The sequence below is a fragment of the Seriola aureovittata genome, chromosome 18 (genome assembly GCF_021018895.1).
Source record: "Seriola aureovittata isolate HTS-2021-v1 ecotype China chromosome 18, ASM2101889v1, whole genome shotgun sequence".
NCBI lineage: Eukaryota > Metazoa > Chordata > Actinopteri > Carangiformes > Carangidae > Seriola > Seriola aureovittata.
The window spans coordinates 6,359,078-6,378,440 of record NC_079381.1 but is presented as its reverse complement, the minus strand read 5'-3'; the positions used below and the strand labels follow the sequence as shown (position 1 = coordinate 6,378,440).

The 19,363-nt window shown below is 40.5% G+C and overlaps 1 protein-coding gene across 4 annotated transcripts in view; it reads right to left on the bottom strand.

Annotated features, from left to right (window-relative positions):
• The window catches only part of lrrtm4l1 (leucine rich repeat transmembrane neuronal 4 like 1), a 57,013-nt gene extending 38,179 nt beyond the window's left edge, over positions 1-18,834 (bottom strand). For 3 of the 4 annotated variants that reach the window (XR_008830375.1, XR_008830376.1, XM_056404443.1), the window contains exon 1: positions 18,261-18,834. Coding sequence is in view for 2 of the 4 variants with exons in the window: in XM_056404443.1 (XP_056260418.1) it covers positions 18,261-18,264 (4 nt within the window). In the remaining 2 variants the exon portion in view is untranslated. The remainder of the gene's footprint in view (positions 1-18,260) is intronic. The other variant, XM_056404442.1, reaches the window with a different exon arrangement.
• Positions 18,835-19,363: the final 529 nt, after the last annotated feature.

The following is a 19,363-nucleotide window of genomic DNA, read 5'->3' as shown; positions in this document are numbered from 1 at the left end:
TAAAAGAGAACAATCTTCTGGAAAACATCATGAATGCAGTTGCAGTTGCAGTTGAAAAAGGCCTAAATATGAAATCCGCTACATTAAAAGATACAGATCTCATAGATAAAGTTCTTTCTTCCTCCTATACTCGGGTGAAGAATTACATGTCAGCATCCTCCCACCAGTGACAATGTGAGTCCCTCTCCTCTTATCATCAGTAATAACACAGTGGGGACATATATGTTTTTGGAAAATTACTAATGCTGGTAATGGTACTGACTCTTAAATTAGCTATAGCAAGAATCACAATCTATGCTTCCCATGTCATCTTTTCATTTGTCTGTATATAATCACAGGTCACAACACTGGGTTTTGCAAAAGTGCATAAGTTCACTATACACTGTTGCTGTCCTCAAACATATTAGTATTCTGAACACAGACTTCTCAAAGATAATGAACATCTGGACAAATATTCCACACATCTGTTCTGGGTGAAGATTCCAATAGATTCGCTGCTTAATTGTGAAACAACTAAGAACTCCGAGGAGTTGAGAAGGTTCAGGGGATCATGTGAAAGTACTGTTTTCTCAGGTGAAGCTCAAGCCCCCCACATTCAGCTTTGAAGTTTTGACACTATGTGCAAGATCCCTTTCACCCCTATTGTTGGTTTGAAAAGGGAAATCAGATGCATCAGATAAATTTGCATAAACATATACTGTACAGTTCCACCCTCACGAAATACTTGAAGGCTTTTATACTGTAATGATTAGCCTATTAACCTGACTACTGAACAACTGCAGCTTGCCTCTAACAAATCCACATAGAGCAATTTAGAACTAAAACTTCAATGTCTATGAATATAAATATCATGTTATCTCAATCAGTGACAACCTTAACCTTTACAATCCCTGTAAATGCAACGACTGACAAGTTTAAGGTTCTGCCTTAAGGGTGTTTCAGGGACTCATGGCCCCTCTTCACATACATAGCCCCTCTTCACATACATAGCCCTTAAATTTATGGGCAAAGCAGCAGGACCAGGATTCTACCCATTCAGGCAAGGCAGTCATGTTTTTTTTTTTTTTTTTTTTTTTTTTTTTTTTTTTAAAGCAGAGTGAGTCACCTAATGTAAAAACACCCTTAAATTAAAGCTGACAGTCAGCCTTATAACCTTACAATCTAGTTTGATTTCAAATTTTACACCATGCAGTACAGATCTAACACTTTGAAAGATGTGTCGGTGACCTAATGGATTTTGACTGCACAATATGTCAAGGGACACACCCTTGACCCAGGGCTCTCTACCAGTCTCACTCTGAGCAACGCTCAGACTACCGATATTCATTTCTCACGTCTATGCTGCTCTCGAATGTACTTTAGCCGCCCCTCGGGCATCTGTCTGCTCTTGTGCAGCTGCTTTGCTGCTAACAGCCACAGATTTGACAATTAACAGTGAAGTGCTAGCCTACAATGGCACAGAGGGAGGGGGAGGGTGTTAATTTTGTTCGGACCGGCTGAAATAGCAGTGCTTGTGAGTGGGAAGTGAGTAGAGGCAGGGACGACAGGCAGCATTGTGGAGATGTGAAGAGCAGTATTTGCAACAGAAATCTAATTAGGATTTTTATATTACAGGGAAATGTAAGGTCGAGTCTTTTCTAATAATAAATGCTGCAACATGCATGGAGTTTTTTTAATCGTGGGGTGGGACAACGTCTTTTGTTTAATTGCGGAGATTATAATTGTGTGGTTGTGTGTCTGTGTATGTGCGTGGGTGTGTGAAAGAGAGAGATTTATTACATTGTAAGATGTTTTCTGTATATTTATGTAATCATTAGATGGTGGTTGAATTATCTGTGTCCTCTTAGTTAATAAGTCAATGTTTTGTATTTACTACAGCACGTTTAATGTTTTTAAAGTGCTGTTATTGCACAAGCTTCAGGCTGCAAGTGTATATGAACAAAGCACCTTCACCTATCTCTCCTCTCACATATGGGCTGTCAATACCACACACTGACAGAACAAAGAAATCAGATACAGAAATGGATAATTAAATATAAGATATGAAAAACTGACCTGACGTTAGCTGCCCAGAGGGAGCTGACTATGACACACACATTTGTACTACTGCACTTGTGAGCAGGTTCACTGACACAGTGCATCCCCAACCTCTACTGCATACATATCCCCAAAACCCTTATCTTAACCTACAGTAAAAATAATTCTAGCCTCAGCCATTAAAACAACTCCAAACCCCCAAACAGCCCCTCTGAAGAGGTCAGTTGTGGACAAAATGTCCCCGCTTCCCATAAATGTCCTCACTCTCAATGTCTAAAATTGAAATTAGCCCTCACAAGACCAGTACAAGGGAACACAAACGCACACACACACACACACACACACACACTCCAAATGTTCTGATTTGGTTTGACTTTGGACAAGGTTTATAAAATGACAGCAAGTGAATGACATGAATACAAACTGAAATGCATCATATTACTGGTGCGATGTGTTACATGATACATGAATTTTGGAGACGTCTATATTTATAGAACAGTTTGGAAACACAGATGTTATTCAAGATATATAGACAGAGAGAGACTATAATTATGGTGGATGTGTAAATTTCAAAATCAAATGCATCATAATCTTCATATACAGTATGCATTCTCATTGACTGGTCCTCAGACAGCTGAAAGTAAACAGTATATTAAGTGCTCTTTGATGACAACTGTAAAGATTCATATATAGCTTTAATATATGGCATCATTTCTTTGTGCTCACCTGCTGTGGCATATAGTATGCAGAGCACATTAGTATGCACCATTATTCCACAACTCGGAGGGTGCCACACAACACTGTGACAATTTCATGCTAAAATGGGTAGCAACCATGCAGCGTAGCACATGATCTGCATTAATCACAAGCTATATTCATTATTAATTACTCCATACCGCTGTACAGGCAGGTTTGTATTAAGTCTTGAAACAGCCAAACAAGCACAAAAAATACACTTTGACCTGTCGCAATTGACATTTTACAGTTGATGAAGAACAAAAGAAAAGAACAATAAGGAAGAGTTCCTGGCTCCTGTGTAACATTAGAGGTTCTGTAAACGATATTTTAAACAATACTATAACAGCAAAAAACAATTTTCTATGTTAAGATAGTGTAGTCATGGCATCCTGAACAGAGAATGAAGTCACACCCCCTCTGTGTGTGTTGTAATCTGGGTTTCTCTGTTTTTTGTTTTGGTATCCGTGCCTGCAGCATGTGCATGTGAGTCCCTCTCTATGTTTAGAAAGACACAGGGACCACCCACAGGTGAGATGGCACAGTGTTCAGGTGAAAGCTGATTTCCTCCATTGAAGAAACCATGTTTTTTGGCTCAGAGACTGGACTGGCCATGGGAATTACTGGCTAAAATCCTGGTTGCCAGTGACCTGTCAAACCATCTATCCAAGTTTTTACCAGCTCTGTCAGTGTCATTTGTGTGGGAGGTCCCCGTGGATGAGTCCAAGACTGAATTTATTCCCCTGTCTGACTGTGGAGCCAATACTGGTCTGGCCCTTTACAGAGATGGAGAACCCTACGAGCTGCTAAAGGGCACCGTCTTGACTCAGAACTGTCTTTTCTTCTCCTCTATGTGTAAGTAACATGATGGCTACTTAATGTTACATGTCTGTTTTCATTAGTGACTGGCTACAGTAGGCATGATTCAATAGGTTATAGTCGATAACAGCTAACTTGCTGTTACCTGTATTATGAATTTGTTCTGCAAATATTGCTATTGCTATCAAGCCTAGCGCCATCATTGCTGTGAAGCAATGCTATCACAGCAATGTTAGTGAGGGCTAACAGTTGTGACTGGATAGTTTTTTTTGGCTCTCATGTACACAGGCTAACTCAGTCTTGCTTCTTATTGTGTGTTAAGTGGTCGCCCTCCCTTACATAAAACCGTGCTGGGAACAAGGGAAAGGGGAGCATTTGTTTTGGTCTGAGATGTTGGTGGTCTAGTGCAACATGTAGTGGCAGTCACAGTTGTTTACAGAACATTTAATTAGCATCTGTGCACTAGTGCATACCATATTGCACAAAACTTAGCGGATCTGCCCTGGTGACAGGTTCCATGTGACTACTAGAAAGGACTTCAAGACCAAAGAGCTCTGCTGAGGCTGCACAACAAAATGTCAAAACATGATTCATGTGCACCTGTTGTCAAAATAATCACATGGGATAAATCCATGTGATTTTCTTTAAGTGTAGAAGTTCAGTAGTAGCTAAAATGGCAACCATACTAAAGGGTACTGAAATTTAGTCACTGTTGGTAATTCTGAGATTTTCTTCTAACAACCACAAGGACATTCAAATGTTGTGCTAAACTTTATGTTTAATGCAAAGTTAAAAGTCTGGAAGTCAAAAGAGACATAATGCAAAATCTTGCTAGATTTTCATGAATATGCCAGAGTGCAATCAAAAAGTAGAGCAGCTTGAGGAAGTTAGGCGAAGAGGAGGTAAATCAGGTCTAATGATGGTGGGTATATGACAATGAGTTAAGATACACGCGATATGAAAATGTGCGCTATAAATAAACCCCCTGAGTCCTCAAAGCAATAGATTCACCACCACTTCCATCACCTCCATTAGGTACTCCCTGATCTGGCCAAGTATCCATAGCACCATACACACTCATCAGTTTTCCTTAAATGATAATCTCATTGGAGCATTTAGAAGGGTCTGTTGTGAACCCGCTGGGAAAGCAAACTACATCTCAGATCATGCTCTAAAACACAGAAAGAACGATCCTGGCATATTTGATGTGGCAGAAAACTCTAGGCTGTACAATGTGATAGAAAGCCACAGAATTCAGCCACTGGCTCTCCACATGACAGCTTCGTTAATTAGCATGCATTGGTTCAAGCCTGGATTTCTGCATAGACAGAGGAGTAATAGAAATCCACTGGACATGTGTACACTGGGTTCCCATGGGAGGTTTTACAGCTCAGAATGAAGAGAGACTTTCACTTTAGTACGGATTGATTATTCAATCATTAAATGTGGTGTTATGTGCAGGCACCACTTAGGTTTACCTCTGCTTTCATGCATCAGAGGTTGCACAAACAGGTACACTGTGTAAAAATACCCCCCTTTTTGTCAGTCACAACTAGGGGTGGGCGATATGACGATATTAGATCGTGAAGGATTACAACGTGAAGACGATCTTTCAAACTGCAGAGATCGTGGGATCGTCTAGGGCACATTCTATAAATTGCAGTTCTATGCTGATGCACTGACGCACCAGACGTATTGACGTCGTCAACCTGACCGACCAATCATAGCGAATTACGGACAGTGACGCGCTTTCCTACCCGCCTCCTTGTTTGTGTGTGTAGCGGTAGCACATGGTTGAAAGCCAAACGTAGTTGGTTGCTAAAAAAAATTCCACCTCCATTATATGGAATTGGTTTGGATTTTCTGCAACTGATCAATAAGCTATTTAGTGTTTTGATAAATAAATCCTGTTTAAATGACTGTCAGTAATGTCTTTGATTGATATTTTACTTTCTGTTACTACTTTTGCAAGAGTGCACTTTATTAGAATGTTGTTGTTGTTTACCTTAAACTTTACGTTGTTTGCACATGCAGGCAAAACTGCGACTATTTGAAATAAAATCTGTTAAGAAAGGTTCTTTGGTCTAAATTGTCTGTTTTTCTTTTTCCAATTTAAGATCGTGATAAAATCGAAATCGTGATTTTATTTTTAAAAAATCATGATATGATATTTTTGCCATATCGCCCACCCCTAGTCACAACTATTATGAGTAACCAATGGGTAATAGAAATAAAAAGATGTATGTCTTGGTATCATCATTAATTGAAAACTGGCAAAATTAGGAGTAGACAGAAAAGGTTATTTGAAGAAAAGATATTAATTTCTAAACCTAAAATATCAGCAAAATACTGCAATCTCAGTTCACGCAGGCACTGCTATCAAATCTGTTCCCCCTCAGAAGAGATTTGATCTCATGTGGTAAGCCCCACACATCTGTTTACCTGGCTCTCTCTTCTTAGTAGAGCATGACCAATCAGAGCTGCAGGGCTTTGAAGATTTCATATCTTGTAGTAGTTAAATCTTGGAGATTTGAACAACTTGTAGTACATCGACATAGAAGTAAACTTGAGTGTAATTATCACAAAGGTAAATCTGTTCCGAAGAAACTTTCAAATCTAAAATACAGTATGTTTTTCTCATTTGTTATACACTTAAGTATGACTGGCAGTTGGGTTTGTTTTCTACAGAGGGCTGTAAGTTTTACAATCATGTTACAGAGATTTATTTTTGTCATAGAACTTTGTGGAAGGAGTCTAGGGGTGGGTGGTCTGACGATCCCACTTTGGTATATGATCTACTTTTCAGCTGAATCATATACTGATGGCTTTATTTAGATATTTGATTTCAAAGGATCAATCCCTGCTAACCAGCCCGTTGTTAACTGTTAAACAGCTAGCCCGCTAACCGCAGCTGGTGACAGCAGCACATGTACCAGTTCTCCACCTGAGCAGGACAAGAACCACCATCACCAGCTGCAGTTCGAGACAGCGGAGTTACAGTCCATCCATGGGCCGAGGGAATCATGAAGCAGGACGAGCCAGGGCAGTGACCGAACTTTCTAATTACAACACTTATGTATAGTCTCGTCATAAACAAATAGTAGCACTGCCCAAATGAATACTCCATAAGAACTAAGCAAAAAGTGTGATTGGTTGTCGGGGCGAGTGGACAAACATCCCAAAGAAACATCAAAGCGGTGGAAAGATATGAATCACAACTTCCAGTCAGGACTTTCACAATAAAATCAGAGCAGAAACAGGATGCAGTGAGTCAGATCGTGGATTGAGATTCTACCAAAAGAGATTGTCATATAAGTTTTTGGCCAGATCGACCACCTCTAAGTAACTAACTTTCTGCAAGATATCTAACTATGTCACTCAGGCAACAAAGGTTTCCTGAAATCGTCTAAAAACTGCATCCCCGGTAAGACCGTGGCTAAATATCCATCTAGAATGTTGGTAACTTGATTTAAATTGAATATGTAATTAAACTTATGCAAATAGATTTTATAATTACAGTATATAATTCTAGAATGAATCCTATACATTTTTTTATTAGTATTTTCATTTTTTAAACTTCAGTAGTATTCAGACCCAACCAATGCTGACTCAAATGACGTCACTTAAGACAATTTCTCAGGTCACACATAGCTCCCTCTCCAGCCATAGAAAGCTTTATGCAACCTATTTCACATTGCAGTCGTAGCCTACTCCCCAGGATTTCTTGGGGTTTGGATTCAAACGCAGCCAATACAGGGGAATGAGGTGCAAACATGTTTATTAACTGAAGAACTTACAAAATGGGTGAACCAACAGAACAAGAAAACGAAGCACGAGGGCACACAAGGAACAACAACCGGAGACACGGGATACCACAGCCGACAGAACAGGCAACATGAACGGACCGAGGACAAACCAGACATGAACAGACGAACCGACACAGACAAAGGGGAGCACAAAGACTATATAGACACAAGGGAGTCAAGGGTGATTGAACACAGGTGAAACACATTAGGGCGGGGCAGACAATCACCACACAGAGAAACAGGACCAAGACAGGAATTAAAAACATTTAGACACACAAGGAAACCAACTACAAAATAAAATAGGAAGTGATGAAAGTCCAAACAAACTCTAACAAAAAGTGTCTGCCATGGCAAACCATGACAGATTTGAGTTATAATTTGTGTTAGCAAAGCCCAATGCAATGCACTCATAGGTGTAATTTACACTGGGGATATGTCCTCACCACCGTTTATCCTGCAAAAATAGCTTGCACCAAGAAATTAGAATTATAATTTTGCAATGCAATGTGAATATATAAGAAACAAATGAGTCCCCCTTACCCTAATGATTCATGACCCAAAGATCAGTAACTTTAACAAATCCTTCACACAGTTTCTTCATGTACAAGTTTCCATTTTCTCTCTGTGAACATGACAAACAGCCATAACAGCAGTGTTGTGTGTGAATGTGTTCAATGAACGGCGTTAATTGAAAACATTCATATTTTTAGTGAGCACTGAACTGAACGAAATCAGTTTACGTCGATTTTAAGGCACGTCACATGGCGTCTCCATGGACACGGCCCAGCTTAGCTGGTGCTAGCGTTACAGACGGTACAGACACATCTACCACTGCTGAAGCCAGTTTGAGCATTTGAAGCAGTTTTATGAGCAACAAGTGAAGCCTCAGACGGATTATATTTATATACAGATTTTAAATGTAACTCATGCCTGTAATTCTTCAGTGGTGTACAATAATTCATTTAGTTTGGGAGTGGCAATGATTTGGTGATGGATGGGTAGAAGGAGGTTCTATTGAAAAAGAATATCGGCCTTTATTTATTTAAAAAAAACAGAACAAATGAACATGAACTAGTTCATTTTTGGTACTGTGAACTTAGTTCAAAATTAAAAAAAAAATTAACTATTATTCATCTGTATGAACTGAACGTTGAACTAGTTCTATTTAAGTATGAACTGGCACAACACTGCATAACAGCATAAGGTTTCATGTGATAATTAAAAGGTTTAGATTGGTTGAACTTGACTTACGAACTCCTGTGAACTCTGTGGCTGTAACCTTAAAAAAGTATGCAGCATCGAAACAAGTTTAACTTAACATCTAAAGGTGAGGTTGATTTGTTATCTTTAGTTTAGCTAACATTAACGTTATTCCTTCAGTTGTTTCCATTTTGTCATATTTTAGAGCAGTGATTTTGGACTTTGCTATCGCTGGGCTGACTAACGTGCTGGTGCGTAGGTAGATGTGATATTGGCATTGTTTGATTGACATGGTGTTGCAGCTGTTGATGTGATTTATATGCATGAGTGTTACTTTTGTGAGTATTTTTGTTTTGTCAACCCTTTTGTCAGGCCTTTTGATGCATCATTATGCAATGTTTCCCCTGCTGTAATTATCATCTCTGACCAAACCAATCCCCCCATTATATTGCTTAAAATGGCGCTGTTTAAAAATCTTTTTTTTTTTTCATCTGAGCCCTCATGTCCTCTCCACTTTTCAACACAAAGATATGCCATTGATTGAACTTGTGGAACAGCACTGTTAGAGAAGGACATGGTATGTGGTTATGCCTCGAAGCAAACTGGAGCACATTGATTTTATTGTGCGCTACGAATAACACTTCAACAATTTGCATTTGATAAAGACGCAATTGCAGCCAATAAATATCAATTAAAGAACAGGCTCTGTGCTCCAGCATCCCCCCAGGCTCCACTTCTCACCGACTGGGAGAAGATTGCTGAAAGTTACACTCACACTAAACGCCAACTAAAACGAGCTTGCATTGCAAATGTAGTAAACAGCACAAGTTAAATTATTATATAATTCCTAAAATACATCTTTTCCCCAATTACCTCATCTAAGGTCAGATTCCAATGGCAACCTCCCTGAAATCCCATAAAAGTGAGACTGCTCCCCCCCATCCCCCCCCCCCCCCGAGGACAGAGTGGATTCTGGCAGGCCCAGCAGAGTCAGCTGTCGTCTTCCTTGGCGGTGCGACAAGTTGATATTTCATTTGAATGCATGGTGCTCTGAGCACTGATGCAAAGGCTATTACCCAGAGTGCCCAAGTGGGTTGGCCAACAGTGCTAAGGCCGCACGCTGGGGCACTTCAAAGAAATGAAAAGTGCGCAAGAAAACAAAATATATCTACTATTTCTTATTAAATGGTCTACTGTACCACACGTTACACACATTAAATGGAAAGGGGTGTGTTTCTTTTGCAGCAGCTTTTCAAGGTTATTGACTGGCAGGAAAGTAAAATCAACTTTTTTGATATGCACTCATTCTATACATGTATATAGCTTTTGTTACCCATTCATTTCCACTTCTTTCCACTGAATAACAATGTCCTCAATGTGCATTCTGGTGATCTAATAAACTTGAATATATATTTACACCGTATTAAAACCAGTTACCTGTTTATTGTTGTGGCTGATCAGTGTATATGGAAAGTATAATCTTCAGAGATGAGGTATGATTCAGGGAAAGACTCATCGCCACAGACCTAAGAGGCTTTAGTCTGAAGATAAATAACAGTATTATATATGATATTATGTATTTTTATAGACCTTAAAGCTTCAGATATGCACTTTATTTCCTCCAACCCCCACCTCCTGCTCTCCCTCCCCGCTTTGACTGTCTCCTCCCTGACATGGAAGCCAAGGGTTTTAAAGTGCGTGATGTGTGACTGAGCTTAGGCAAGCAGAATCGTATGGCACGGCAGCATGTGTGATATATTACATTATTGAGTGTGTTCACTCAGATTTAAGGCACATAAAATTAAAAATATTTTCAGGGCACAGTAATATGTGACATATTACCAGTCACAGGGCCCCATCATGCAACGGTGATTAATTGGACACACTGGTATTACGATATTGAAATGAAGTACCTTTTACACACTTAAAACCCATTATTTTACACCCATTAATTTGAAAATTGGAGTCAGCTATAATTTTAACTCACTGCAAAAGCATGTAAGAGAGAAAGAGGGCAGTAAAAAAAAACCAAAAAAAAACCCCGGCTGATTTATGATAAAAGCTTATTTTACTACTACTGGAACTGCACACACATGTGGAGATAGGAGGAGCAGCCAGTCCTAAATACGCACTATACTGTACAACAGTTACAAGATATATGGAAAATAGAGCTCAACCGCTTAATATCACACCATTAATGGCAAAATACAGCTTAAATGGGGCAGTATCCATTAAAAAGTGGAATGAAATGAGCAGTCAATTTTGTTAGCTCCAGTTATTCTGTCTGGATTTGTGAGGGATGTAGTAACTGAGGTCCAGCGAGCCCATGACCTACTCAAGCATAGCAGTGAAAGAGGGGAATGAAGATGGACAGCTCGCTCACGCTTTGACTGCGGGCCACTTTATTAGGAAAAAGGAGAAGGGCCTGAGTTAGAGCTAATGACATGATTAGGTATATAGATTCCAGATCAATGGGATTAGCGACATATAGAACTCTTATTTATCCACAAGAGGAACTGCCTGTAACATACATCAGTGCAGCAGCGCAGGCCGCCATGTCTATTGATTGAAGTGTCTATCACTCTCACTGAGAATTCTTGATTCCGATTGGCTGGCGGGTGTAGTCTTTTAGCAGCCGCTCAGTGTAACCAAACACCTTTGATGCACTTTGAATTAATGCTCCAGTTTTAAATTGTAGGTAAAGAGAGCAGCGGCGGCTTGGCTCGGCAGAAGAGCTTTGAGCTATGGGTTATTGTGTGAAACTAATAAAATGAAATAGATAAATCGCTTCTCTGTGAAAACAAATTTAATTTCAATTGTGCTTGGCATTTGGGTTCAAATCGGCTAAGTGTAGGAGGAAGAAAAGAGAAGCCTGTTATAATTAGCTATGTTAGCTACAGTAAAGCTAACAGCCTGTGGGGTCTGACGGACTGCTGCAGGGAAAAGCATAGAGACAGAGAGAGAGAGAGAGAGAGAGAGAGAGAGAGAGAGAGAGAGGAAATATAACCAACATGAAATAAAGAAAATTGGAGAAGCCACCGGTGATATTGTGACAGGGAAATAGAGGGAGCAATAGAAAGCGAACAATTCTGAATGTGTGTGTGACAGACAGAGGGTGGGAGAGAGAAACGCAGCCTGTGTGTGTGTGTGTGTGTATGTGTGTGTGTGTGTGGAGGTAAGAGAGTGCTACAACATTATCTTTGCTGGAAGGACAGCTTTAATAATAGGAGCAGGATTGGGCACTACTCTGCATTCTTGGAAATTGAGTGTGTTTAAGACGTTAAAGCAAAAAAATAAATAAATAAATAATTCCCATTTCAGAATTTATCAGGGTTTTCAAAATCTGAGACCAACCACGTGAAACGTACTCATTGATTTGTGGATGTAGATGTTGCCTAGCAATTTCAGCAGCAGGGATTTGCCTGGACACAGGAACTATATTTCAAGAACTGTAATGCAGAAGAGTCAGATTAAATAAGTTTAATTTGAGCATATGTGGCATTTTCTTGGAAAAGGCCCTGGTATAAGGAGGAAAATACCTTCCAAGTTAATCGATGACAAGGAGGCTGAGGGTAGTATCACTTTAGAAATTCAAAACATTTCTGATAATAAGTCAAGTCAAACAAATAGTTTCTTTTCATAATTAATTAATATGCTGATTTTTTAAAATAAATCTTCACTCTATTTTGTTCTCTCTCTAAATTGCTTGTTTTTTCTGACCAACAGTTCAAAACATAGAAATAAAAACATTCAATTCCTCCTGATATAGAACAGAGAAAAGCAACAAATCCACAAATCTGATTATCTGGAACCAGATCATGTTTAGTATTTTTGCTTAATAACTAAATAATTCTTCCGTTTTTTGTTTTTTACATTGACTATATGCTATCTGTTATTTGTCTGCACTGTAAGTGTTTTGGCGTTTCTAGAGACAATTTAGATCTCTACTATAAGTGATGTCTCACAAGCTTTTATAGTGAAGCTTCACAACAAATCTTGACAGATCTCAAATGCAAACAGTTGTCTCATAGAAACCACAACCTTTTACAGCCAATTTGTAGAAACCACATCCTCTATTTGTTGAGGGCGTGAAATATAATCTGCTTGGAGAAAAACCTTTAAAAAAAAAAAAGGTTAATTGGTTATTTTTGAATGTCAGCGTCTTTACACCAGCAGGTTTTGTGTGGCCATGAAAGCCACCCCCTGTGGAAAAAGGCAGGCCTTAATGAGAAGTGCTGGATGGAAGTCCGCTCGGAAAAGTGACTTTTTAGAAGAGCTTCAGCCAAGCCGTGCTGGTCTGGTGCCTACAGCTGTCTCTCAGCAACTGCCCTGCTGGATATTGGAGGGAATTTGGGGCTTATAAATATCCAGCACGCACCCATTTAAAGCATGTCTGTTTGAAACATGTATACATTTTAGGATACGCAAACCGCAAAAAGTACATATGCACTGTTAGAAAACTGAAAATAATAGCCCTAAATCTGAGCTGTCTGTGCATTGTTTTACATTCGTATTAAAACTTGAATTATCTGTTTTGATCTGACATGATGTTCATGCCTGATGGGGATCCATGAAATATAGAAATAAGCATTACATTTATGAAACAGTGTAGAGATTTTATTTTGGTCTTGGTATCTGCTGTTTTATCCAGTTACTGTAGCTACTCCTTATCTTTCCTAGACACTGGCAGAGGCTTAATTCCCCAGCTATAAAGATACACAAAACTTACTGATTTCCTCCCCCTATTATGATTAAAGCACAATAGAAACTATTTAATCTGATGACATTTAGGAAGTGCAGTGTGGTCAAAGTGAGGTTGTTTTATTTTTAACAATCAACGTCGATCGATTATTCGGCCCAGTGAACTGAATGAGGCAGATAGTTTGATTCTCTAATAGCTGCAGCCAATAAATCGGCCGCAGCACCAGAGTCTTCAGCCTTCACTCCCACAGCGCTCCACATCTGGACTCAGCCTGTCAAGGAGTGACAGCTGAAAGTCTTCACAGGCCCATAAAATCACAAATACCGGGAACTTTACTGACTCCGGCTTTCCTGTGGACCCACAGGCAAACACACACACACACACACACAGACAGAAGTTATTGGCTTCTGTGCAGGGAGGCAGAGAGCTGCGTTGATCGATATGAGTGCTGATGTCAAAAGATCAGCACAAACCGAGACGTTTAAGCTGGCCACTGTGAGGCGAGCCTGCTGTAAAGGCTGAGGAGTTGACATCATGGATGATGTGTGTGTGTGTGTGTGTGTGTGTGTGTGTGTGTGTGTGTGTGTGTGGTGTGTGTGTGTGTGTGTGTGTGTGTGTGCGCGTGAGTGCGGTATGCTGGTAATCAGTAAAGGTAAGAAGCAGCGTAGGTTATGTCCACCCATTTAGGATTGTAAAAAGCAATATATACTTTTAGCACTTTAGGCCTGTGATTAATTAGTCCATATGTGCAGCAGAGTGAATTTAATTATTTCTGTTTAATACACTTTAAGTGGCTCGTTTTACATTGACAAATCAACTATAGTATATTAGTTAACTGGTTATGTCTTTGGAGACCCTGGATGTATGAATATGGAGGAAAATATCATAAATGGGGGAAAATAAAATACCTATTTCATAAATTCCACTTGCAGCAACAGCAATAAGACTTCAGAATAAAAGCACCGTCTCCATACATGGTAATTGAATATAAGACATAAATTTTGCACACGTTTTGCACAAATTATACCCAGATGTTCCTCCTGATGTGGATGTCATTTGCTAGAAGCCCTGAAGACCTAACTTCTAAATTCAGCTCTTTATTATGAGCAATGGGCTCATACATCAACTCACATTTTTCTGCTATTTCCCATAGGACATTTCTGCATTAGTATTTCTGTCTAACCTCTCTTTCACTATGCTGGAAAAAGGTGATGTTGCGTTTTTATGCACCAATCAGAATTTAGCGATACTTGAATCAAAATACATATGATGGCAGCTGAGGGATCTAATGTAATAAACCCATGCCCACACAATCCAGTCTGATTAAGCAGAAGAGTATCAAACTCTTAACAATGCTGTTTTATGAACGTTGATTGATTGATTGTCAATATTTAATGTTAAAGAGAAATACTACTACTATATAAAACCACTTTGTAAGGAGCTTAAAAATAACACGTTTCCATTTTCCTGACAAGGGACCTCTTGTGACAGTTGTCATGGTAGTAGTTATGTAGTATTATATCACTTTGACAAAGTTTGCATCTTGTCTCCATCTTGTAACCATGACGACCACTATCCTTCCCCAATCTCAGCAAAGTAATTTTAGTTGCCTAAACTTAAAGGTCACATATTTTACACTTTTACAGTGTTTTGTTTGAAGTGCCAAATCAAAAACCATTTCAGTGTAGTTTTACAACTCCTCTCGTCTTTCTGGAGCTCTAGCAACAACAGGCCAGCGAGCCAATCAGAAGAAAGGAGGCTCTGAACCTTTTTTTCTGATTGGCTGACTGTTTTGATAGAATGTGATAGAATAAATAGAATAAAAATATAGCAGATTTCAGGTAAACACTCAGAGAAACCAAATCCTGCAAGGCTGGATGGTAGGTCCAGGTGGGCGGGGCTTGGGGCGTAGCTGAGAGCGGTGACTGCTTTGTTGTAACATCACAAAGTCACAGAGGTCCTGATGGCTCATTTTAAGGTTCTGTTTCTGAATACAGGCTGTGTACATGTCTCTGTCGATTATAAAGCAGGTCAAGGTTCTATATTAATACTGTTAAAGTATCAAAGCGTTCAGTTCACAAAAACATGGAAATCTCACTGTATACAATATGGGACCTTTAACAATGCAAGTGGCAGATATATATGAAAGATCAGTCAAGGTTGCTTTTGAAGGCACTGACAAAGGATCATATTTGTCATTTAGGCTGCAAGACTTGTATGCAAATAAAGCTAAAGTCATAAAAAAGCCAACATAATTCAAATGTATAAAACCATGACAACCAGATGCCCAGTGACATACCAAATACAAGACACATTATCATGTGCCACTTGGTTGATGGTCTTTTTTTTTTTTGTGCATGTGTGTAAGCTCAGCTCCCAGTGCTTACTGCCAGACTACTGTTCTCACTTTTGTATCGCTGCCCATATTTCACTGCATGAGTTGAATGTGCAGGACACATTGTTTGGGGAGGTCTTTCACAGTAATCTCAGAATTTCAAGGAAAACACTAAACGGAAAGAGAACAGAATTACAAACTTGGAAGAAGCATCATTCACGATGGTCCAACACAACAGGCTCAAAATGAATGACTACACAGAGGTACGGTGAAAGAGTTCAATGCATTATGTTGTGTCTTATGACTGCTTGATTTGACGCGTGTATGTATTGGTGAAGTGAATATTACTAAACTGCCACAAAAAAGTGCCTGATGGGGACTTTCAGTCAGACTCATGATGTGGAAACATGTTTCACACTGACAGAATAATCCTTGGTGATGGCTTCAGCTATTTTAAAGTCAGCTACAGCTGCAGCACTAATGTTCAAGGTTTCATACTGTTTCTTTTTCACAGGCTCATGGCTTTAGAAGCATGAATATACATTTCACAGGTCAGGCCACAAATAGGTGATTAAAATTCAGCAGTCGGGCTTGTAAGTCAAAAGTGTGTCCCTCCTTTTCCTGTTATATTCATTTTTTTGTAATGTTGGCAAGACTTTTGTTAATCATTTAAATGCCAAACATTCCTCTGCTGTGTGGTTCTGAAACGTGAGGATTTGCTGCTTTTCTCAGTTTTACGGCACAGTGAATGGAAAACTCTGGTGTTGTGAAGGAATCTGAAGGAATTTGTGATGGGAATGTTTCAACCTTAGACTGAGTTACTAATGGATTTGTCAAAAATAATTTATCAGTACTGAACTATTATTGTTAGTTGCAAAAAGAGATGCTACTCTCAACATTACTCACTGCAGTTGTTACTCTCAGACGCTGCCAACACTGACCGTGCCCATCTGTGTGAGTAACTAGTTAAATCAAATCATTCAGGGAGAAAAACTAACAAACTTTTTCTTTCCCGTTCAATATGCCCACACATGAGGAACAGGAGGCAATGGATGGGGTGGATCCAGTGAGAGAGCTTCACTCAGAAGTGTTGATATTCTAACAAATGCAAACACTTAGTTTGGCTTATAGTAATTGTGGTGACATAATTAAAACTGTAATAGTATGTGCTCATTAGCAGCACTAAGCTCCTCATTAGAGAAAATGCCACAATTCTGAACAGATGTGTGGGCAGCATGCATCCCTCCAGCCTGTGTCAGCCTTTCACTACGTTTGGGAATAAAGAAAAAAAAAAAGTAAAAAATAAAACGAAACGGCAGCACAGATTCAACAAGTGAGAGGTCAAGACAAACAAACTGGATCACAAGGGCACAGTTTGCAGAGCAGTTCAAATGTCTGTCTCTCTCTCTCTCCCTCTCTCGCTCTCTCTGTCTCTCTCTCTCTCCCTCTCTCTTTCTCTGTGTGCAACCTAGCCTCCTGTCAAACATACCCTGCGTTTTGTGCGTGTGTGTGCGCGCGTGCATGGGTGGTGCAAGTGCCCGCGCGTGAATAATAGCCCTCCACTGCGATTTTCAGCAACAGAAGTTGCACTGAAAGAAATTGCATGAAACATCGTGAGACCGCTTCAGAGTGACAGCATCATTTCAGCGCGCAGGCTGTTCAGTAACAATTCTGAACACCCACAAAAAAAAAAAAAAAAGAAGAAAAGAAGAGAAGTGTGGGTTTGTGAGGCTGATCGGTGAATTTAGCTTTGGAGCACTCTCAGTCAGTAAAATGGAGGAGGTGATAGGCAGTGTGGGATGAGATTGTAGGTGCCCAAAGCTGTCAGGGAGAAGCGGGGAGGTAGAAGAAATTGGACGGAGTCAAAACATGTCAGAGGTTTGAAGGGAAAGAAGACAGGAGGAAGCTGGGGAGGAGGAGGAGGAGGAGGAGGAGGAGGAGGAGGAGGAGGCCGAAGGAGGAGGGGGTGCGGTGGGGGGGCCACAGAAAACAGACACATCTCATCACTAGGTTTCGGACATTTAAGGTCAGGGTGGGATTGTGTGAATGAACTTGTCACTGCAGCTCCAACAGCAAAGACGTTATCTGACACATTATGCATTATTTAGCCTCTGCTTTGCATTGTGCACCAGCAGACACACACACACACACACACACACACACGCATCCATGTCGGTCGACATCACTTACACATTGTAAAGGTGAGGACATTAATGTCTCTCTCCTCCCTCCTTGATGTCCAGGGGCATGAACACTCCCGCCTGCAGTATTTGTTATTCAAATTCATGAACAGAGAGGGAACACCTCTCAGTGCTGATGATGCTTTAAACTACAAATAATACAGAGTCTGTCTGAGGAAAATCTTAGCAGAGAAAAAAAAGGGGGGAAAAGAAAACAGCCTACTGCAGATGTCAGCTTGCTGCGCAGGAATAAGCCGCGAAAATATTTGGAGGAAATTTACTAAACATCCACACAGTCACAGATGCGCCAGAGGAGAGAAAAAAAAACAAGCCTTTCTGTTACTGTACAGACCACAAGTGCTCTCAACTACTAACAGTGATTATTCGCAGACTCCTGGAGCCTCCATCCAATCGATTCTAAATGAGACAGTCCTCCACTTACTTACCCATGTTGTCTCATCGGTCCGTTCCCTCCGTCCTCCGTAGCGCAATCCGCAGCACAGATCACGACTTCCTCCGTGTAGCCTTTTCCTTCCCCGCACCTGGAGAGCCGTGGAGCTATGCGCGCCTCTCACGCGACGGGTGACTCACCTGCCTTCATTCTAAAAAAAAAAAAAAATTAAAAATAAAATAAAATAAAATAAAAAACTGTCGCTCGATTATAAAAAGCTTTTAAAGTTTGCGCCCATGCTTCCTCGACGCAGCTCAACTTTCCAAACCTGTCTCAGAGAACTGTGCCATCAAGCCCGCAAGTTGGAAGTCAAATAAACGCCTGGCTCTACAGGGTTTTCTCACCCGAGAGGAACATAGTCAGTGTCGGAAAGGGTTGACCGCGACTAAACAGTCACGCGTTGGAAAAAGTTAAAGGTGTGGGAACGAGCTGGATTGAGCCGCGGGGATCGGTGCTGTCGCCGGCGGAGGCGAATGTCCTCTGCGCAAACATCCAGTGGAGCAGCGGAGACGCCAGGCAGCGATCACAGCCAAGCACGGGCACTGTCAGGGACCCCTGTGCAGTGCACTGGCGAGCAGGTTTCCCGTGTGCGCGCCCGGCTGCGTGGAGGAGCGTGTGCAGGCGCGCGCATGTGGGAGAAAGAAAAGGAGAGAGAGACTTTGTGTGTGTGTGTGTGTGTGTGTGTGTGTGTGTGTGTGTGCGAGAGAGAGAGAGAGAGAGAGAGAGAGCATTCAATGCAGTGTTTAGCAGCTGCAAGCAGATTTGGTCAAATCAGAGATTTGCTTTTGTTTTCTCGTTGATCTGCTTCATCCATCTTCATCACCACCAACACAAACACAGCAGTGCTGGAGCCGTCTCCCCCTTTACCATGCTTTTCTTCCATAAGTCCATTATGCAGGTGTGGTGGAGGATATGCTGAGGGCTATATGTGGTGATCATTATATCATGAGTGGGAAGCCTGCCTGATCCCACCTCATGTTGCATAATTATTGCAGATAGCAAGGCTAAATGCAAGGTTTCTATTGGAGCGGGGAGGCTGTTGGACAGGTTTCACCTCATTTTTGAAAAGCATTATATCGTAGTGAAACATTTCAAACT